We start from the raw sequence: 21132 nt of genomic DNA on the forward strand, positions 1-21132 counted from the left end.
GAGTGGCAGGGTTAATATTTCCAAAGGGTGAGTCTTGCCCAAGCCCTGTCATGTCAGTGTCTGTGTGTGGCCTCCCAGCCCAACCAGAAATTGACAGAGAGGCATGTATATGGTGAAAAGATATATATATATATTTAGAATTAGGCAGCTGGACTCAGTTTAGATGATCCCAATCTGAAAAACAAAAGGGAGCCTCGTTACTGGAGTTGAAATATGAAGATTAAGCTGGAATGTTATTTTTAGAAAGCAAAATGAGGAACATGAGGATAAGGTTTGTTAAGGATAGGGGTGCAGTCAGTTAATCATAACTAATCAGCAAAAATCAGGCTTTGGTCGCTAACATATGCATCATTTGCACCCAAGGGGTGAGCGTTAAGGGGTTTGTAGGAAGGAAACTTACTTTGTTGGCAACATCCAAAGCATCGTAATCAGGAGCCAGTCGAACATATGCTTTCTTCTCTCCATCAGGCCTAGGGTAGAGAAGGAAGCCTTAGTCCCTGCCACCCTCACTGCCCCCACACCCTCCCCCTTCCTCCTCCAGTCCTCGGGCACTTCGGTGGTTCCTTTGTTCATGTCATTCTTTTCCAATAATGATTTTTCCATCATTAGCCCAGAGGACACCATGAAGCCACAAAGCCAATTCTCTTATGGGAAACACCACAGGCCACATTAAGACTTAAACCAAGGTAATCTGCCACGTGTCACACTCTAGTGGCCTTTGCCAATAGAAGTAGGGACCCAGAAAATGAGCACCAACCCCCAATCAAGTCCTAGAAAGCACTGCCTCAGTTCCACACAAAGGTCTGTAACTAAGGCAGCCTGTAATTCCTGCCTCAAGGCTCATACGCTGCTAAACCTGCTCCAAGCGTAAGTCAAGGAATCTTTTTCCCCTGCTGAAAAGTCCAGGGGATTTTTTTTTAAAGGGCCTTGCTTGGTTGCTCAGGCTGGAGTACAACGGGGCAATCATGGGTGACTCCTGGCCTCAAGCGATCCTCCTGCATAGATCGCACTACACGTGTATAGTGCATTACCAAATTACCAAATAGTGTGTACACCAAATGCATTACCAAATTACCAAATGGTGTGTACACGTGCATTACCAGGACTATCTAAACATCAAAGAGCTTCATGAAATGCAGGTTTTTTTGGCTCCAGACTTCTGGTCCAGCCTGCTCCCCATCCCTTGAGGCCCAACTCACCGAATCAGGGTGTTGACCTTGGCCACATCGATGTCATAGAGCTTCTTCACAGCCTGTTTAATCTGGTGCTTGTTGGCTTTAACATCCACAATGAACACAAGTGTGTTGTTGTCTTCTATCTTCTTCATGGCAGACTCAGTGGTCAGCGGAAACTTGATGATAGCATAGTGGTCAAGCCTGGGAAACGCAAAATGGGGTCACCTGGCCTGGGCCCAGTCTTTTGGAGCCTAGAGCCAGGAGAGCCTAGGTGCATCAGACAACGAGGTACCAATCACTTTGTTCAGACTTTGGTCGCTTTACAGTGTCATCATCTGCACCCTGAAATCTAAGGGTCTGAAGCCCCAATCCCAGGGGCAGAACATTGTGCATTTTCTTTCTCTTGAAGGGCTCTTACACCTTAAGTGATTAAAGAATCATCTCTGGGCCAGGCGTGGTGGCTCATGGCTGTAATCCCAGCACTTTGGAAGGCTGAGGCAGGCTGATCACGAGGTCAAGAGATCGTGACCATCCTGGCCAACATGGTGAAACTCCCTCTCTACTAAAAATACAAAAATTAGCTGGGCATGGTGCTGCACGCCTATAGTCCCAGCTACTCCTCAGGAGGCTGAAGCAGGAGAATCGGGCCCCGGGCAAATTCTTTTTTTTTTTTTTCTTTTTTCTTTTTGAGACGGAGTCTCGCTCTGTCACCCAGGCTGGAGTGGAGTGGCAGGATCTTGGCTGGCTGCAAGCTCCGCCTCCTGGGTTCACACCATTCTCCTGCCTCAGCCTGGGACTCAGTAGCTGGGACTACAGGCGCCTGCCACCACGCCCGGCTAATTTTTTTGTATTTTTAGTGGAGATGGGGTTTCACCGTGTTAGCCAGGATGGTTTAGATCTCCTGACCTCGTAAACTGCCCGCCTCAGCCTCCCAAAGTGCTGGGATTACAAAGGTGAGCCACTGTGCCCGGCCAGCCAGGAGCAAATTCTTACGCACAGCTGAGGTTTAAGCCATGGCAGTGGCTTAAGCACAACTGTAACACAGCTTTCCCCATTTAAAGTCCCACTCGATTCTAGGTCCAGCTTGGTGGGGGGAGGGGCAGGAAGACAGTCTGTGAACTGCTTTCCTGTATGAACACAATCCACTCTTTCTGTTAGGAAAGAGTAGAAGCAGCAAAAACCCATTGGTAGTAACTACTACCATAGCTCTACTCAAATCTGTGCTCCCTAAAAAGTCACTTATTACCGGTACCTCAAATACTCAAGTGCCCAACCTTCTGCCCATTTCCCCCCAACAGTTCCTTGAGCAGTATGAAAATTCGGGAAAATTAATAGAAAGAAGCTTCTATACACCGCAGCAGGCCATAACTGCCAAATACAGATAACAGAATCCCCATTATCAATCAAGAATCAATCCACGTTCTCACCCTCAAGGATTGTTCCCTATAGCAGTAGGAGATATGAGCAAGGAATCTCTGTATTCTACTTTCTACTCCCCCCAAAATAAGTTTTCAAACCGTGACCACATCTGAAGCAATAATTAACCTAACAAATTTTGAGAGACTCAGGGTTTTTTTTTTTTTTTGAGACGGAGTTTCACTCTTGTTGCCCAGGCTGGAATGCAATGATCCGATCTCGGCTCACCGCAACCTCCACCTCCCAGGTTCAAGCGATTCTCCTGCCTCACCCTCCCGCGAGTAGCTGGGATTACAGACATGCACCACCACGCCCGGCTAATTTTCTATTTTTAGTAGACACGGGGTTTCTCCATGTTACTCAGGCTGGTCTCGAACCCCTGACCTCAAGTGATCCGCCCTCCTTGGCCTCCCTATGTGCTGGGATAACAGACATAAGCCACCGCGCCCGGCCTCTGGGCTGATTTAAAAAGAATTCCTGCCAGTTTTGTAAATGCAGCAGAAACAATCTCCTCATACTTCCAATTAGAGAAGCACACTGGACACAATTTGTGTTTGAGAAATCATCACACAGAGTGGGCGCATTTCCAAATTACCAATGGAGAATACCCAAATCTTTTCATGGGTACAGTATGGGGGCAGTACTGACTTGTTTCTCCTGGGAGCGCTCTTCCGAGGATATTTAGGCTGTCTCCGGAGTCGCAGTGTCTTGGGCCGCCGGAAGGTGGGTGACGTGCGGATCTTCTTTTTTTTGTGGCTGTGGACACCTTTCAACACTGCCTTCTTGGCCTTTAAAGCCTTCGCTTTGGCTTCGGCTTTAGGAGGGGCAGGAGCTGGGAGAAAAGGAAAGAAAACGTGGATGCGGGACTTAGAAATCGGTCACTTCCGGCCCCAAGAACTGCAGTGGGCGACCCTGGCCACACATGCATCAGTGGTTCCTTTGAAGACATCACAAGTGTCAGGAGATTAAAACTTTTCCATCATATGCACGATACCAGAGGCGAAAGCGACCAACTCTAAACCCCAGGGATACGACTATGAAACAAAGTAGCACTGAACGAACGCTTGATACTTGCTAGAAAATGTCCTACGAATTTTACACATACCCCATCGCAAAACCACGCTGCGGAGAGGGGGCGGGTAATGTAAGCCGGTTGAACATGAACCAGAAGGAAAATGGTTAAAGCTGAGGGCACTAATTCGTTACAGGCCCGGGGATATGGAGCGCCAACCAGTGGATGTGTGTAGCTTCCCGGAGCCGAATGTCTGGCCCTCCCTGGCGGATGATACCTGCCGCGTTGCCTCCCCAACTCCCTCCACCGGAACTCAGCCCACGAGGCTGGGCCCACGCGGCCCACGTATACTGCAACGTGTCCGAAACGCAGGGAGCAGCCCCGGAGCAGAGCCCTGAGGGTTTAGCCCAGCAGCCATGTTCCCAATTCGTTCGCTCTGCGGCGCGGCAATCCCCGGTAAACCAGCTGCGGCCCCATCCCCAACACACACCTTCCTTCTTCGCTTTCGGCGCCATCTTGTGAAAAGGGTCGCCAATGCCCGTTCCCACGGGCTTATAGCGCCAAATCTCACTAAAGACTCGCGATGCTTTGTACTTAGAGCTGATTGGGTAATTTGCAGAGTGGCGCCCTCTGGGAAGGGTAGTTAGGTTTAATTTCGTTTTCGTGCGTGAACAAACATGCGCCACTCCTCCCCTCAAAGGCACTAAAGCTTCATGGGGGTTGTAGTTTTTTTTTTTTTTTTTTTTTTTTGAGCGCTCTGTGGCCCAGGCTGGAGTGCAGTGGCTGGATCTCACTGCAAGCTCCGCCTCCCGGGTTCACGCCATTCTCATGCCTCAGCCTCCCGAGTAGCTGGGACTACAGGCGCGTGCCACCATGGGGATTGTAGTTTTTTGAAGACACGCGTCTATTTGCTCAGGCCAGCGGACGGCGTAGCCGGCTGTCGCTCGGGTCTGGTCCCGGGAGCTTCCCATCTTGAGCAACTGCCAGTCTCAGAGAAGAAGATTGCCATGCCAGGAGGCAGGAACGCTGCCAAGAGGAAAGAACACATTCTGATTGACTCGGGAGTTAGATACAGCTAAATTCTAGAGTGCTGGAGCAGGATTTGCTCGGTCGAAGTGAGCTCCAGAGAGGAATGTGGTTTATCAATAACACAGTGATTTGGTGGCAGAAAAAAATCAAGTCAGGGCCGGGCGCGGTGACTCACGCCTGTAATCCCAGCACTTTGTGAGGCCGAGGTGGGCGAATTGCTTCGAGCCCAGAAGTTCGAGACCAGCCTGGGCAACACAGCGAAACCCCGTCTCTACAAAAGAATACAAAAGTTAGCCGGGCGTGGTGGTGCGTGCCTGTAGTCCCAGTTCCTTGGGAGGCTGAGGTGGGAGGATCGCTTCAGCCCTGGAGGTCGAGGCTGCAGTGAGCCATTCCAGCCTGGGTGGCAGAGTGAGACCCTGTCTCAAAATAAATAATCGAGTCACCAGGGGGAAGAGTGTCAGAGGAAGTACAAGGCGGCCACACCTGCCCCTCTTTACCTGCGACACTGATACTGTCAGTTTTACTGCATTTCCTGATACTGCACTTGAAGTTCTATGAAAATTCCACACATTTCTCCAAGATTCGCTAGTTCTTCCGGTTAGTAACTTCACTCACAATCCCCTGCCCTAAACTAGTCTTCCCTTCTGTGTCCTGGTCATCTTTACATCCTCAAATTCAGCTCCAGACACAGAGAAAGGTTTCTTAACACTCAGGTTTGCTTCTCCTAAGGTGTGTGCCTAACCCATCCCCACTTGATCCTTTCTTCTTCCCTCTTCCCTCGTAAAACCAGAGATGTCCCCTTTGACGGTGAAATTGATTGTGCACTGTCCCCTCTTCTATCCTGCAGGACTTTGCACAAAGGAGAAGTTGTCTCTGGGGGATAGATTCCAATGGGGCCAGAACAATGAACACCCATACCAGAGGGGAGTCCCCGCCTCCCAGGGCGGAGACCACCCCAAAGAGCGGAGTTTCTGGATCCACTTAGCCCTTCTTTAACCTCCCTCGAGAGAGGCAGCTTGATCTTCAGCCCTCCCACCTGACAATCTACACAGCAGCCTTGAAGGAAAAGACGCCAGACTTCAGACGTCTGTCTGCTCGGTGGGCACCTCATTCTAATCCTGGCACCCCCTTCGCACGCTTCCCCTCCACCACCCCCACCCCCGACCTCCCAGGGCAGAAGGGAGAGCGGGGGCAGACTCTTATGAGTCACCTCCCAGGCCTGGAGTTGAGGAGGGAAGCGCCGCCTCTCCTTGGGCCCCTTCTCTCCCCCTTTCCCCTCCCTGCTGGTTCCTGGCATCGCCAGATGCTGCGCAGCAGTCTCCGATTCCCCATCACCAATTCGGCTGGGTAAGGGTCCCCATGAAGGCGCAGCCGGGCATAGAGGTGCAGGGGAGAGCAGCCTGGGAAGTCCCTATCTGGATAGGCTCCAGCCTGGGTGGGGGCGGTCCTGGTGCCCGGTGAAGCGTCAGACGAGGGAGCCTGAGCGGGGCAACGCAGAGGGGTGGAGAGGAGGGGGAGGCGAGGGCGGGCAGCGAGGCCTGGAGCGGCCAGGAGAGGGGCGGGGGGCGGCCCTTCTCCAGGAATTTCCGGGGATCGTGTTACAGCGTTGGCGGAGCCCGAGCGGAGTGGTACTCGAGGCCCTGTAGCCGGACTGGGCCCCTCGCCCCCTCCTCCAGCGGCCTGCGGGCCTTGGCAGCGCCGCCCCTGCCCACACTGACCCCGTGTGGCGGGGCCGCTCTGCGCCCCCGGGCCGCTCTGTAATGGTAGGGCAGCCTCAGCCCCGAGATGACGTCGGGTCTCCGCGGCCCCGGGTTATTGTAGGAACTATCCGGCCCCGCGTAATCGTAGGGTCTGCGCGGGCCCGGCCCCCACCAGACGGGACTCCCCGCCCCCAGTTGGCGGCCGAGGAGTCTCCTCGCCCCAGAGTCATCTTCGGGACGCCCAGGGCCCGGGTGATTGTGGGCTCGCCCCGGCCCCGGGTGATTGTTTCATCTCCGTGGCCCGCGGTGGTCGTAGCGTCTCCGAGACCGCGGGCTCCCGTAGGGTCCCCGTGGCCCCGAGTTGTAGTCGGGACACCCCGGCCGCGGGTGATCGTCGGGTCTCCACGCGCCCGGTTCGCTGGCGCGGATCCGGCTTCGGCGCCTTCTCAGGGCGCCCTGCAAGGCCGCGGGCAGGATGAACATTCTGGCACCCGTGCGGAGGGATCGCATCCTGGCGGAGCTGCCCCAGGTAGGCGCCGGGGCCACGTCGGGCTTCCGTCTACAGCCCGGGGTGTGGGCGGGGCGGAGGCGGCACCAGACCAGTTTAGAGGACTGGGCCCAGCCCTGCCACCCAGCTAGGCCTGGTGCTTCTGGGTGGTCCCTGCATTCCACCCCTACCCGGGCCGCTTGGCTGCAGGACAAGGGCCAGGAGTAGGAAGCTCCATTCTCTTCCATCCTTCCCCCTAAGTGCCTGAGGAAGGAGGCCGCTCTGCACGGGCACAAAGACTTCCACCCCCGCGTCACCTGCGCCTGCCAGGAGCACCGGACAGGCACCGTGGGGTGAGTTAGGGACACCCACAACAAAGAGAGGAGGTCCCAGGAAACTCTATAGTCATAGCGAGGGTAAACAACCGCTCCCTTGGGGCTTCATTTCAGCCCCTACCAGCTATATGGTTATTTCCCCCTCTTTAAGCCCCTGTATCCTCTCATTTTTTCCCAACAAGGTTGTTGTGAGTTCTATGAGATGGGGTTGGGTAGAAGGGTGGCAGCTGGATTCCTGAGTAGAGACGAAGGTGTCTGAAATGAGAAGGTGGTCACCTGCTCAGATCCCCATATAGCATCCATGGAGCCCCAGAGCAGGGGTCTGGCTGTGCTTACAGGGATGAGTCTTATTGTGGGTTTTAAGCGTAATACTGATAACAGTTGGCACCATTAATTAAGCATTTGCTGTGTGCCAGGCAGTGTTGGGTACTATCATTATCTTTATTGAATGGAAAAGTCTATCACTTAAGATATATCCTGATTTCAGAGACGTTAAAATGGGGGGGGAGGGTGTCTTAAAATATAGGACATTTATCTCATTTTAACCTTCACAATGACTCAGTAAAATATATACTAACTTTACTTAAATATTTAAACTGAGGCTTAGAGAGGCTAAATAACGTGTCCAAAGTCACACAGCTAGTCAGTGTGAGAGCTGGGATTCAAATTCATGTCTCTCTGCTGCTGGAGCACAAAACACTCCTCCTCCGCAGCACATCTGTCCATGCAGCTGCCTGGGACGCCTGGTGTCTATAATACCCTCAGCCTGGGTGCAGCTACCTTTCTGGACCTAGTCAGGAGCATTGGAACTCCCTAGGGTGAAAGAGCTCGTGCCCACTCCCCTTGCCCACTCTTGTGTCCAGCAGATTTAAGATCTCCAAGGTCATCGTGGTGGGGGACCTGTCAGTGGGGAAGACTTGCCTCATTAATAGGTAAGGGGGTGCTGGAGCTGAGCTGGGCAGGGTGGGGCCAAGCCTAGCCAGGTGGGCTGGCTCCAGATCACAGCATCTGATACCCTCTCAGGTTCTGCAAAGACACCTTTGATAAGAACTACAAGGCCACCATTGGAGTGGACTTCGAGATGGAACGATTTGAGGTGCTGGGCATCCCCTTCAGTTTGCAGCTGTGAGTGCTTCCACACCCCCCAGCTATCCCTTCTCCCCAGCACCCACACCCCCCAACATACATACCTGTGCTTCACTCTTCCTTCCTCCCAGTTGGGATACCGCTGGACAGGAGAGGTTCAAATGCATTGCGTCAACCTACTATCGAGGAGCTCAAGGTAAGGGGCTGGGTGAAGTGGGGTAGGTGGGTCTCAGAGTGCACATGGCTTCTCATATGGAGCTGGAAGGATTGGGGAAATGAGCAGTAGTGTCTTCCTTGCCAACCTGGGGCTGTTTCTGCCACTCTTCCAGCCATCATCATTGTCTTCAACCTGAATGATGTGGCATCTCTGGAACATACCAAGTATGTGAGCATCCTGCAGTATAATGGGAGGCTCCGGGAAGAGAGGGTTCAGAACAGAGGAGTGGTCAGGAAGAAGAAGAATGCATGTAGAACCAGAGAGGGGGTAATTGGGCCTATGAATGTCAGCGGGAGGGGCCCTGCAGGCTCACTCATCCCTCACTTTCCACCTCCCATGGCAGGCAGTGGCTGGCTGATGCCCTGAAGGAGAATGACCCTTCCAGTGTGCTTCTCTTCCTTGTAGGTTCCAAGAAGGATCTGAGTGTGAGTGTGCCAGTGGGGGGACTTCCCAGCTTGGTGAGGGAATGCCCCCCTCTGACTCTGGCCTTCCCTCAGACCCCTGCTCAGTATGTGCTGATGGAGAAAGATGCCCTCCAGGTGGCCCAGGAGATGAAGGCTGAGTACTGGGCAGTCTCATCTCTCACTGGTGAGTTGGAGGCTTTAGGGCTCTGCTGTGACACTCTTGCCTGGCTCTCCTCTCACGCTACACTTCCAGCAGTGCCCTGTGTCCCCAGACCCGGCACTGCCCCTGAGCACCTATCTGCTCCCTGTGTCAGGTGAGAATGTCCGAGAATTCTTCTTCCGTGTGGCAGCACTGACCTTTGAGGCCAATGTGCTGGCTGAGCTGGAGAAATCGGGGGCTCGTCGCATTGGGGATGTTGTCCGTGAGTGCTTGCCTGGTTGAGGGTGGCAGAGGGCACAGTGAGCCTCCAATCCCTGCTTCACATATTTTCTGCCCTTCTTTAGGCATCAACAGTGATGACAGCAACCTCTACCTAACTGCCACCAAGAAGAAGCCCACATGTTGCCCATGAGGGCTGAGGAGACTGTTCAGAGACTGCCCAGCCCTAGGGCACTGTGCCACCCTCATTCCTCCAGAGCCTGACCCCTGGACATTTGCACTGACTTTATCCAGACCAAAGAGCTGCCTCTTGGTGGCAGTATTCCCACAGAGGGGTAGCTGGGACCATGCTAGTCACTTCCTGCCCCCAGGCACTGTGCCAAAGACTGGATGCCCCCTACTCCTCAGGGGACTGTCCAGGGTGCCCAGTGGTAGTGGGGGAGAGTGTCTCTGTTCTTTTGCTCAGCCTGCTGGGCCCTTTGTGTATGAGGATGCTTAATGATTCCAGCCTCTCACTGTGCCTTATGGATTAAAATTTCTTTGTTACGAGCACTTTGGGGCTGGAGTTCTTTGCCGGGGATGATGGATGTAGAATAGGCATGACTGTGTGGCCATTTTGGCACCAGAGTCCCCTGGGGATGCTGTGCTGGCCATCCCTGGCCCCTGGGCAGGTTCAGGTAGGCTGGGAGCTGAAAGATCAGTTTGGGGGCTGCACTGGGCCCTCGCTGGGTGAAGTCTGAATGGCTGGCTTTGAGAGCCCTTTCCCCTGATCCTTTCCCCACACGTGTCCTCCTACTTGGTGCTTATACCCAAATTTTCACCACTGGAGAATCTTTTTCTTTTTTTCACCCTTTTCTTGCCTTCCCTTTAAGAAATACTTTTCCAGGCCGGGTGGGGTGGCTCATGCCTGTAATCTCAGCGCTTTGGGAGGCCAAGGCAGGCAGATCACTTGAATTCAGGAGTTCGAGACCAGCCTGGCCAACATGGTGAAACCCCCGTCTCCATTAAAATACAAAAATTAGGCCGGGCGCGGTGGCTCACGCCTGTAATCCCAGCACTTTGGGAGGCCGAGGCGGGCGGATCACAAGGTCAGGAGATCGAGACCATCCAGGCTAACACGGTAAAACCTCGTCTCTACTAAAAATGCAAAAAACTAGCCAGGCGTGGTGGCTGGTGCCTGTAGTTCCAGCTACTTGGGAGGCTGAGGCAGGAGAATGGCCTGAACCTGGGAGGCGGAGCTTGCAGTGAGCTGAGATGGCGCCACTGCACTCCAGCCTGGGTGACAGAGTGAGACTCCCTCTGATAAAAAAAATAAATAAATAAAATAAAATACAAAAATTATCCAGGCGTGGTGGTGCGTGCCTGTAGTTCCAGCTACTTGGGAGGATGAGGCAGGAGAATTGCTTGAACTCAGGAGTTATTATAACCATTTTGTTTTTTTTGTTTTTTTTTTTTTTGGTTGTTTATGCCATTAACTTTTATATGGGGAAAGGTGACCAAGACCCTGGCTCCCTGTTGACATCTAACCCAGAGTTCCAGAGTAGCTGGAAGCACCTCAGACATCTGGGTCAACAAAGGAGGACTTATGGCTTCGTGTCATCCTGGGAGGCTAAGGGGGTGTCCAAGTTAGAAGGCAGATTCTGGCTCCCAGTTGCCAAGTGCTCTGTCTGTTCCATTCCCGGTTCCACTCTCACCAGGATGGTTGGTTTTTCTGCAGACTTCCCTTCTCCTGGCTTCCCCTCCCTCGCAGTTCCTAGACTCTCTAGAGCTACCACGGGAAGGAGGGTCTGGGCAGCAGCCTACCCACTCCGGACTTGGGTCTGGAGGAAAGTGAAGGTGGGGGTCAGGCAGAGCAATAGCAGCAGCAGCAGAGCCCCTGGATGATGGCGGAAAAAACAAGGTGTGGACCCCATCCTTTCCCCTCCTCTTCATCCTGGCTTTGGAAGCTGGTGCCAAGAGAAGTTGAGGGGTGTGGTGCATGGAATGTCGGCGATATGGCGATAACTTCTTTTCACACTCTCCTGTGATTATTTTTTACATTTCTGTTCCCTCGCAGCGCTCGGCTCCTCACCCTTGCCTTGCCTGTTAACAGATGTGTGTGAAGCCAGCACCACAGTCCAGGTGTGGTGTTTGTGCTGCACCGGTTGTGGGAGTTCTGTGTTCCGTGTGCATGTTGTATTAGTCTGTGTGTGGTGAGTATATTTTATGTGTGTGTGATATATGCATGCGCAGAGGGTGTATGTTGTACCTGAGGGCGTGAGGGGTGTCACTGGGATGAGGTTCCTATGAATGCAGCCTGCCCTGTTCTCCAGACTATCAGGATAAGCTTACGACTCTATTGGGCAGTATTGTCTCTAGAATAGGGTGTCCCATGGGGGCCAGGGGCGCGGAACGCTGCGGGGGGGCGCAGGGGCTGGGAGCCGACATCAGGTCCTCAGCCGGGAGTTAGGCCTTGGGAGAGGCCTGTGGGCGGAGAGAGGGGAAGCCCGGGCTCCACCAGAGCTGCAGGGACCTCGAAGCCCGGACGGTGGAGTGGAAATGGCGACGCCAGGACCTCCCTGGGCTCAGGGGATCCTTCCACCTCAGCCTCCCGAGTAGCTGGGACTACAAGTGCGCACCACTAAGCTAGCTAATTTTTGTATTTTTTGTAGAGATGGGGTTCGCTCGCTCGCCGGTGGGCAGAGGCGGGGCTGCGGCTGGGTTCCCAAGGGTCGGCGGGGCGGGGAGCGGGACGGGAGTGTGCGGTTTAGAGAATGGCCGGGGCGGGGCTAAGAATGGGGCTGGGGGCAAGGCTTGTTGTAACACTAAGAATTGGGGCTACGATCTGGAGGCAGGGTGAAAATCTGGGGTTTGGACTGCAAGCTGGAACCAGAGATGGGTGGTGAGAGCTGGGCCTGTAAGGTTAAGGTCTGAGATAAAGGGGAAATCCTAGGGTTACAGGGGGAACAAAGAGGGGCCTGGGAGGCGCCGGGAGGCCCCGGATGAAGAACGCGGCTGACGCTGAGACCCAGCTGGGAAGACTACGCAGCCTGGAGCCGGGTTGGGGAGGCGGGCGGGGGCTGCGCCAGCATGAGGCGGGGTTAGGGGCTAGGCGGGGGCGAAGCCGAGACTGGAGTCCACGGCTGGGCCGAGGGCTCGGCCGGGCTGAGGCTCAGGGTTGGACTTCACGCAAGAGTCCTGTAGAGACGAAGACCTGGGCGGAGAGCGATGTGGGTCAGGACGACGCTCACAATTGAAAGATGGACTAAGGAAAAGACCGAGCCCAAGGCCCGCTCGTGGGATGAGAGCAGGTGCCGCGGTAAGAGGGGCGGGGCAGGGTCTGGGCAGAGGGCGCCGCCCGGCTCGCAGACCCCGAGCGGCGCACGCGGGAGGCCGGCAAACAGACTAGGGAGGCGGGCAAACTAACGAGAGGCGGGGCCCAGTGCTGGGCCGGGGCGGAGCTAGGGCCGGGGGCGGGCTCCCGTCGAGCCGCGCGGGCCAATGATTGAGGACTGGGGTCCTGAGGCCCTGCTAGGTCGCCCGCGGGTTGGGCGGGAAGTCTGGCTCCAGCCAGAGCTGGGACTCTTGGCTATCGGACTGGGTGGCACCGGGTGCAGGCCGCTGCCCTTGAAGCGCCGGCCTTGGCTGGAACCCGTGGACCAGCGCCCACCCGGACGCCGGGGCGGGAGCGGGCGGTTCCATCGACCCTGAGGGTGGACCAAGGAGACTGAGGGTTCCACGCGTGGCATCACAATTACCTCCGCGGCGGCGAGGCCAGAGAGGCATTTCCAAGGAGACGCGGGCGCACTGCCCCTCCCTTGCTTCCTCCTCTTCCCTCCTTCCTCTCCTAGTTTCTTCCCTCCCTTCTCCTTCCCTCCCTTCCCGCCCTACTCCTTTCGGCTGCTCTGGTGCCCACCCCCAGTGCCTCGAGGGCGAGGAGAGCTCCTCGGCCCCGCAGGACAGGGAGGATTCTGCACAGATGAGCATAACCTGTGAGTTTTGAGTTAGGCCTCTGTGCGCCGATTAACGCCTCACGGGGAAAGACGCCGTAAGCCTCCCACTTTCTTTCACCCTCCTCATTCATTGTGTGTTGTCAGTCACTCCTGCTGCAGGAACTCTGGACTGCTGCTGGTCAGAGCTCTCCTACTGTCCTCTGGAACTAAAGAGCAGATTGCTTTTCTCAGCTCTGAAGAGAGTTACTAAATTCGTCTTCCCCTTTGTCCCTCCTCCCCTCGTCTCCTTCATAAACAGAGCTGATGGGTGTCCGAGCTCTGGGGGAGCTAGTGAGTGGAGAGGAAACAGGCTCTGACCCTGCATGTGTGCTTTTTTTTTTTTTTTTTTGAGATGGAATCTCGCTCTGTCGCCCAGGCTGGAGTGCAGTGGCGCAATCTCGGCTCACTGCAACCTCTACCTCTCAGGTTCAAACAATTCTCCTGCCTCAGCCTCCTGAGTAGCTGGGATTACAGGCGCGTGCCACCACGCCCAGCTATTTTATTTTTATTTTTTTATTTTTAGTAGAGACGGGATTTCACCATGTTGGTCAGGCTGGTCTTGAACTCCTGACCTCGTGATCCGCCCACCTCGGCCTCCCGAAGTGCTGGGATTACAGGCGTGAGCCACCGCGCCTGGCCATGTGTGTCTCTTTCATGGTGGCTCCTAAAACAGCAAGGCAGAGGAGTTTTTGGTTCCTCACCCTGGCTGAGGCCCCAGCGGCATGACTTTCGGGTCCAGGGTGGATAAGGGAGGCTGTGGAGTCCAGACTGAGTAAAACCAGAGGGTGAGGAATTGGTAGTGTTGGAGCTGAAAAGCAGGTGCAATAGGAAGGTGACTGTGCCTCAAAAAAACACCTGTCCTTCCCGCTGTCTCTGCTGCCCACGCTGGAGTGCAGTAGCACGATATCGGCTCACTGCAACCTACACCTCTGGGGTTCAAGCGATTCTCGTGCCTCGGCCTCCAGAGCAGCTGGGACTACAGGTATGTGCCACCACGCCTGGCCGATTTTTTGATTTTTAGTAGAGAAGGGATTTCACCATGTTGGCCATGCTGGTCTCAAACTCCTGACCTCAAGTGATCCGCCCACCTCGGCCTCTCAAAATTCTGGGATTATAGGCATGAGCCACTGACCCGGCCTGGTAGGACAGGTTTTGCATATGGAGCTGAACGTGATTTATTTTATAAGACAGATTCTCACTCTGTCGCCCAGGCTGGAGTGCTGTGGCCGCTCTCAGCTCACTGCAACCTCTGCCTCGCCGGCTCACTCAAGCAGAATGTGGTTTTAAGGCTTGGCTGTGGGCCGGGCGCAGTGGCTCACGCCTGTAATCCCAGCACTTTGGGAGGCTGAGGAGGGCGGATCACGAGGTCAGGAGATCGAGACCATCCTGGCTAACACGGTGAAACCCTGTCTCTACTAAAAATACAAAAAATTAGCCGGGCATGGTGGCGGGCGCCTGTAGTCCCAGCTCCTCTGGAGGCTGAGGCAGGAGAATGGCATGAACCCAGGAGGCAGAGCTTGCAGTGAGCCGAGATGCCGCCACTGCACTCCAGCCGGGGCAACAGAGCGAGACTCCGTCTGGAAAAAAAAAAAAAAAAAAAAAAGACTTGGCTGTGGAGCTTCACATACAGAATGACCTTTGTTTACAGGGGTGTGTCCCCAGCCAACAGTAAGTAGACAGGGCTGAAAGAGCATAGGCTATGGAACCAGGAAGACCTGGGTTTGAATCCTACCTCTGCTGTCTATTAGCATGTATCTTTGGACAAATTACTTATCTTCTCTGAGTCTCTGTGTTCTCATCCATAGAATGGGGCTGTGGTGGGGATTTAGAATCAAAGGCATATATTTTAGTTGAGACAGGGTCTCACTCTGTTGCCCAGGCTGGAATGCAATGGCGCGATCATGGCTCGCTGCGGCCTCGACCTCCCTGGGCTCAGGTGATCCTCCCACCTCAGCCTCCTGAGTAGCTGGGACTACAGGTCTGCACCACTAAGCCAGCTAATTTTTGTATTTTTTGTAGAGATGGGGTTTTGCCATGTTGCCCAGGCTGGTCTCGAACTCCTGGGCTTGTGATCTTCCCGCCTCAGACTCCCAAAATGATGGGATTACAGATTTATGTCATTTCATTGGTGGATGTTGAAAACATGGAAGTTGATGAAGTTATCCAGGACATGCTTTTGTAGAGCCTTCTGAGGAGGTGACCAAGTCAGAACTCTTGTAATCACCAATTTAAGAAGTACAACAAAACCAGAGGACAGAGCAAAGGAGACAGGGAAGAACTAAAGAGCTGGTTAGAGAAGGAAGAGAAAGATGAGGTCTGCCATGGTAGCCTAAGGAACAGTTTGCAGAAGAAGGAGATTCATTGGTCAACAGGGTCAAGTGAGGCCGGGCGCAGTGGCTCACGCCTGTAATCCCAATATTTTGGGAGGCCAAGGAGGGCAGATCAAGGTCAGGAGTTCGAGACCAGCCTGTCCAACATGGTGAAACCCTGTCTCTACTAAAAATACAAAAATTAGCCAGCTGTGGTGGCATGCACCTGTAATCCCAGCTACTCAGGAGGCTGAGGCAGGAGAATTGCTTGAACCTGGGAGGTGGAGGGTGCAGTGAGCCGAGATCGCACCACTGCACTCCAGCCTGGGTGACAGAGCGAGACTCCATCTCAAAACAAAACAAACAAAAACAAAAAACAAAACAAAACAAAAAACGGGGTCAAGTGAGATAAGAAGCCCACTGGATTTGGCTACTGGGAAACTGCTGGTGGACTTTGCCAAAGCTATTCAGATTGGGGGGCGGATGGCTGCTATGTTGCAGGTGGCTGGAAGAGAAGAAAGAGGTGAAGACACTGAGCTCACAGAAGGTAGGGACTGGGCCTCTTTTCTAGTGCTGAGTGAAGCCACCCAACATATGTCCTCTGAATGAGTTAATCAATTTGGATTGAAAGGGGGATATGCAGTGGTAGGAGAAACAGGATTGACAGAGTGGTTTTTTTTTTTTGAGCCAGAGTCTCGCTCTGTCGCCTAGGCTGGAGTGCAGTGGCGCCATCCCGGCTCACTGCAAGCTCCGGCTCCCAGGTTCACGCCATTCTCCTGCCTCAGCTTCCAGAGTAGCTGGGACTACTGGCGCCCGCCACCACGCCCGGCTGATTTTTTGTATTTTTTTTTAGTAGAGACGGGGTTTCACCGTGTTAGCCAGGATGTTCTTATCTCCTGACCTCATGATCCGCCCGCCTCGGCCTCCCAAAGTGCTAGGATTACAGGCGTGAGCCACCGCGCCCGGCCTGACAGAGTGTTTTGTTTTATGATGTCTATAGCCTGAAAGGGGGGAAAAAGAAGCCAGTAAAGAAGGAGAAGGTGTCAATTCTGGCTGGGACCTAAAATATAGATGCTTTGGGCATGAGAAAGGAGGGACACCCTTTTCCCAGGCAAGCAAAGTTGATGAGGGTTGGACTGTCCACAGATAATGGTGGTGAAATTATCTGCTGAGAGAAACAGTGGTTGCAGGAGTTTCCAGGAAGTGCTTAAAGTCATTCATTCATTCTTTTGTTCATTTAACAAATTTTGAGTACTTGCTGTGCTGTCGAAAACAGGAGGAGGAGCTGACCAGAGACTTGTAGGAGGATGACCAAGTGCCACTGAAGGCTTGCTGAAGACCCCAAGCAATCAGCTTCCCTTCCTTAACCAGACCTCAAGTCCAGTGCCTCAAGGGATAAAGCTAGTTGTGGGAAGGAAAGGCAAAGGGGCAGACTCTGTCTTGTGGCTGCTAATGGCTGAGGGAGCTGCCACCCCAGTTGGAGGTCTGCTTAGGGTCATCCTCTGTCCAGGCTCCGCACCCCCTGGGACAGTTTCTGGAGCTGTCCCTCCTTGCCTAGACCCTGGCTGGCTCCTATTCATCACTCTAACTCTAGTGATGCTCCTTCCAAGAAGCCTTCCATAGTCCCCAGTCCTCCTTTCCAGTCCTGGTAGGTGGCCCTTGTCCTGTGCTACCATTTCCCTGTCAGCATCTGCATCACATTACTGTCGTGTCCCTCTCCCTTCCCCTCACCGCCCCACCCCCTGCAACCCCTTAAGAGCAGGGACTGTTGTTTAATCTCTGCACCTCCAGGATGCAGCGAGGGCCTGACATATGGAGCTTCTCGGGGTATGTTTGGTGAATAAATGGCACAGGGAGGGGGCTGCTGCCACCACTGCCACTCTGTGCTCTCTCAGATGTAAACAGGTTACCCAGCTGGGAGAGAGGACATCTGCTGGCTGGTGTGGCGTCCAGCACTGATGTGTCTACCTTCTCTGAAGGTGGGTCCAGGAGACCTTTGACCCAGGGGGTCCTCATCACCCCTCACCTGGGAAAGCTGACACCTGGTGGAAGCTTGGTCCTAAGGCAGGGAGGGAGGGGAAGTGTGGTCCTGATGCTGCCCCATCCTCAACCCATCCCCTACAGATGCCAGAGGGGACCCCTTTCTCAAGGCGGCAATCACCCCATTCGTTTGTATAGAACTTTACGGCACATAAGTATCTTTGACATATGTGAATTGAGTCTGCCCAACAACCCTGCAAAATCGGTGTGACCACCATCCCATTTTGTGGATAAGGAAATTAAAGGCTCAGAGAAGTAAAGAAATTTGCCCTAGGCCACCCGGCTAGTAAGTGACAGACCCACGACTTGGGCTTAGGCCTGACTACAAGTTCAGGGCACTTTGCCACTATGCTGCCCTTTGGCCCAGCTCAGCCGTGCTGAGGAAGGCCGAGGTGGTGGTGAAGTTTCAGGGCCCTGTCACACACCCATGCCTTCCTCATCTTCCCGGGGAATAAAGGGTACAAGAGGGGAGGAGAGAGACACAGATCACCCATGGGTCAGCGGTGTAGTGAGGACCCAGGACTTCACAGCCTTGTGTGGGGAAGGGAAGGAGGAAGAAATGTGGGTAAGCCTCACGCCAAGCTGCTGCACTGTGAGGCCACTTGGACTCACACCCACAGCCTGGGCTCATTCCTGGCTGGTGGCCGGTATGAGGTCTCACCCTAGTTCCACTCCTCGTGGGGGCTGGCAAAGGCACAATCCTCGGCCTGTTTGAGGGTAAGCCAGCCACAGCACCCCAGGCCAGTGCCTGCTCCCTCCCTCCCCTAGGGGTGCTGGGGAATCCGAGGTAAGGTCCCTTGTCCTCTGTCGGGTGAGAGAGATTCTGGGCTGTGAGAGGCACAGAGTCGCCTCATGGGCTTACCTTTGAGATAGCAGCCTGAGGGGACAGCCGGGCCTTAGGCAGGGTCAGAGGTGAGGCAGTGGTGGTAGACCGGGGAAACTCTCCTGTCTTCAGGACTGGCATTGAGCTGAGCAACAGAGGTGGGGGCCTTTCTCTAGGGCTTTTCCCTGACCCCAAATTCTTACCCCAGCAGCTTCTTCCTGTGCCCTGGGAAAGGGGATGTGGTCTCTGTGCTGCCTAAAAGGGTGCCTAGGCTGGGGGTGGGTCATTCGAAAGCCTGGGGCTCTAGGGACTGGGGAGAGCGTGGGAAGGTGCTGAGTGAAGAGCAGGGAAAGGATCAAGAGGGGGGCATGGGAAGGGAGGGGAGTGAGAAAGGTGTCAGGCGGGAGAAAAAAAGGGGCTTGAAGGAGAAGGGAGGAGGGGGAAGTGGCGAGGGAAGGACGAGTCAGAAGCTAAGGAGCATGATGCAGGCCTTAGCTCCTGGCCAGGCTGTGAGAGATCAGCGCGGGCCAGGGCAGGTGTAGGAACTGAGGATGCTGCGGCTCTGCTGCTCCTGGGGCTCTGGGGTGCCATAGCAGGAGGGCCTTCTCCTACCAGGCGCCTTGTGGAGCAGGGCCACCACTCATTGTGGGCAGCTGGGTGAGGGGCAGGCAGGAGCTGGTGGAGGCCTCCCACTGGAGGGAGAGGACAGAAGTAACGGAATCACAGGACTGCAGGGGGCTTGGTAAGGGTCTCCTGTGTATCAGACATGGAACCAGACATTTTGCTCGGACATGGGGTTACTCTGGAGCCAAGTTACTACTACTGAAGCAGAAACACTTCTTGGGGTGGACAGCTGGTGGTGGCAGGTGAATTTGGTGAGGTTTTAGCTTGAGCTGTGGGAAGACCCAGAGGTCTGCGGCTGCTGCTGATGACCCAGACCCCTGCCCCCTCAGGTGACTGCAAGGAGCCTGACAAGTGCTGCTGGAAACACAAGCAGTGCACTGGGCACATCATCTACCCTTTCGCCTCTGACTGTGTCCGCCACAGCCTGCACCTACACTCTGTCAACCACTGCAACTGTAATTCTAGGTGAGGGCCCGCCCCCTTGGGGGACCCATCGCAGAGCCAGGTCCGAACTTTCATTGTGGTCTCCCCTTCAACCTTTGGTTTGCCTCTTCAGCTTTGAATTGGTGCTGCCAGCCCAGTCCCAGCTCTGCACACCTTGCTCTGCTCTAAGAGAAATGGGGAGGAGGTCTGTTGGCGGCCTGAGACAGGCCCAGCGGAAGCCCACTGTCCCTCAGGCTTCTGGCTCTGGGTCCCTGGGGGAGTGATGGGAGCCAGGCTGAGAGTCCCATGTGTGGCAGGCTGAAGGACTGTTCAGAGGATAGCAGCAGCTCCCGGGGCGCAGGCCCAACCTGCTCCCATGTCATCGAGTCCCCCTGCTTTGAGCTCACACCGGAGGAGGAGCATGTGGATCGATTCTGGTATGGCTGGTGAGTGAGCCCCGGTGGGCTGATGGGGAAGGGGCCTCTACAGGGCACTGCCCCCTACTGTCAAACTTCCCCCATCGTCCCTCCTCCCAGGTGCAAAAGCTACAGACCTGTCTCTGTGGCAGTGATCCACCATCCCCTCTACCATGAGTGTGGGGCAGATGATCTAAATGAAGAAGAGGAAGAGGAGAAGGAGGAAAGCAAGCCCCCCATCCCAACGCAGGTGGGGCCCGCCACTGCCTCCCCTGACCTAGGTACCAGCATGGCCACTGGTACCCCTGACTCTGCAGCGCCCATCACCATCTGGCGCTCTGAGAGCCCCACAGGGAAGGGTCAGGGCAGCAAGGTGATCAAGAAGGTAAAGAAGAAAAAGGAAAAAGAGAAAGACAAGGAGGAGGAGATGGATGAGAAGGCAAAGCTGAAGAAAAAAGCCAAGAAAGGCCAGTTGACTAAGAAGAAAAGCCCGCTTAAATTGGAGCCTTCCCCGCCAGACGCGAGCCGATCATTAAGTCCAAGACAGCTGGCCAGGATGTCCGAGTCCAGCCCAGAAAGCCGGGAAGAGCTGGAGAGCGAGGACAGTTACAATGGCTGGGGGCAGGGAGAACTGTCCAGCCAGGATATTGTGGAATCATCATCGCCCAGGAAGAGAGAGAAGAACACAGTCCAGGCCAAAAAGACAGGGGCAAAGCACTCACAAGCCAGGAAAGTAAACAAGAGAAAATATCCCCCAGGATCAAACCCCAACCTCAGTTGAGGCCACGGTGGTCGGGGTGCAGAATAAATGCCCTCGAGCCTGTGGCTGGCCCTCTGCTGCTGTTCTCTCCCTCCAACTTGGCTGTTTCTTGCAGGGCAAGGGGTGGGCTCAGGGCTGCAGGGGTTTCTCAAAGGCAATCCAGCTTTCACAAAGGAAGCCCATGGGAAGGCAGGTGGGAGGGAAAGGAAGGGGCACAGCCCTATTTCTTCCTACCTGCTAGGACAAGGTGGAAGAGTGCATCTGGGGTGGGAAGGAGGGCTTCCCCTCTCTGCTAGGAGAGACCAGTCTGTGTGAAATCCACTTCTGGGACAGGCAGTACTGTCTGCAGTGATACCCCCAATAAACAGAACTTTTTAACCCACTCTGTGCCCCTGTGCCTGGCCTTTCCCTCCTCTAAGTGGCTCTGCAGAAGGTGCTCGTGGTACTACCAGAGACTGACCTTCCCAGCTGGTGGTCTAGCTCCTCCCTTGTAGCCCTTTTGTGCTGAAGGGAGCTGACTTGAGTT

At 54.6% G+C, this 21132-nt stretch overlaps 3 protein-coding genes and 4 non-coding genes across 16 annotated transcripts; 2 read left to right on the top strand and 5 right to left on the bottom strand.

The window, feature by feature from the left end:
- Positions 1 to 108: 108 nt before the first annotated feature.
- On the bottom strand, positions 109 to 4713 carry RPL23A (ribosomal protein L23a). Its single transcript, XM_003277129.4, has 5 exons — positions 4094 to 4713; positions 3240 to 3423; positions 1200 to 1376; positions 401 to 470; positions 109 to 174 (listed from the first exon to the last, which is right to left on the bottom strand). The coding sequence occupies exons 1-5, from the start codon at positions 4116 to 4118 to the stop codon at positions 160 to 162; spliced, it is 471 nt and encodes a 156-aa protein (XP_003277177.3). The 5' UTR covers positions 4119 to 4713; the 3' UTR covers positions 109 to 159.
- Positions 288 to 359, bottom strand: LOC115831620. The gene has a single exon (XR_004027144.1). It is a non-coding gene; the product is annotated as a small nucleolar RNA Z17 (small nucleolar RNA).
- Positions 549 to 612, bottom strand: LOC115831614. The gene has a single exon (XR_004027139.1). It is a non-coding gene; the product is annotated as a small nucleolar RNA SNORD42 (small nucleolar RNA).
- On the bottom strand, positions 1446 to 1517 carry LOC115831619. The gene has a single exon (XR_004027143.1). It is a non-coding gene; the product is annotated as a small nucleolar RNA Z17 (small nucleolar RNA).
- LOC115831613 lies at positions 3514 to 3580 on the bottom strand. Its single transcript, XR_004027138.1, has one exon. It is a non-coding gene; the product is annotated as a small nucleolar RNA SNORD42 (small nucleolar RNA).
- Positions 4714 to 5076: 363 nt separating the features above from the next.
- On the top strand, positions 5077 to 9792 carry RAB34 (RAB34, member RAS oncogene family). Of its 4 annotated transcripts, none has more exons than XM_003277124.3 (12): positions 5077 to 5229; positions 5480 to 5979; positions 6783 to 6861; positions 7081 to 7172; positions 8021 to 8086; positions 8178 to 8279; positions 8372 to 8436; positions 8570 to 8621; positions 8801 to 8882; positions 8955 to 9045; positions 9176 to 9283; positions 9366 to 9792. In XM_003277124.3, exons 2-12 carry the CDS (start codon positions 5834 to 5836, stop codon positions 9431 to 9433), a joined length of 951 nt encoding a protein of 316 aa, XP_003277172.2. In that variant the 5' UTR covers positions 5077 to 5229; positions 5480 to 5833; the 3' UTR covers positions 9434 to 9792. The 4 variants fall into 4 exon arrangements, with proteins under 4 accessions (XP_003277172.2, XP_030655296.1, XP_003277171.2 ...); XM_030799436.1 differs by having other exon boundaries at positions 5080 to 5229; positions 6649 to 6861; positions 8018 to 8086; XM_003277123.3 differs by having other exon boundaries at positions 5082 to 5229; positions 6649 to 6861.
- Positions 9793 to 12219: 2427 nt separating this feature from the next.
- Positions 12220 to 20988, top strand: PROCA1 (protein interacting with cyclin A1). Of its 7 annotated transcripts, XM_012503504.2 has the most exons (5): positions 12316 to 12538; positions 17416 to 17499; positions 19337 to 19472; positions 19748 to 19876; positions 19967 to 20988. In XM_012503504.2, the coding sequence occupies exons 1-5, from the start codon at positions 12448 to 12450 to the stop codon at positions 20625 to 20627; spliced, it is 1101 nt and encodes a 366-aa protein (XP_012358958.2). In that variant the 5' UTR covers positions 12316 to 12447; the 3' UTR covers positions 20628 to 20988. The 7 variants fall into 7 exon arrangements, with proteins under 7 accessions (XP_003277184.2, XP_012358958.2, XP_030656430.1 ...); XM_003277136.4 differs by lacking the exon at positions 17416 to 17499 and having other exon boundaries at positions 12220 to 12538; XM_030800570.1 differs by lacking the exon at positions 17416 to 17499 and having other exon boundaries at positions 19748 to 19867.
- The last annotated feature ends 144 nt before the right edge of the window (positions 20989 to 21132 follow it).

Source organism: Nomascus leucogenys, chromosome 19, assembly GCF_006542625.1.
Source record: "Nomascus leucogenys isolate Asia chromosome 19, Asia_NLE_v1, whole genome shotgun sequence".
Classification (NCBI taxonomy): Eukaryota; Metazoa; Chordata; class Mammalia; order Primates; family Hylobatidae; genus Nomascus; species Nomascus leucogenys.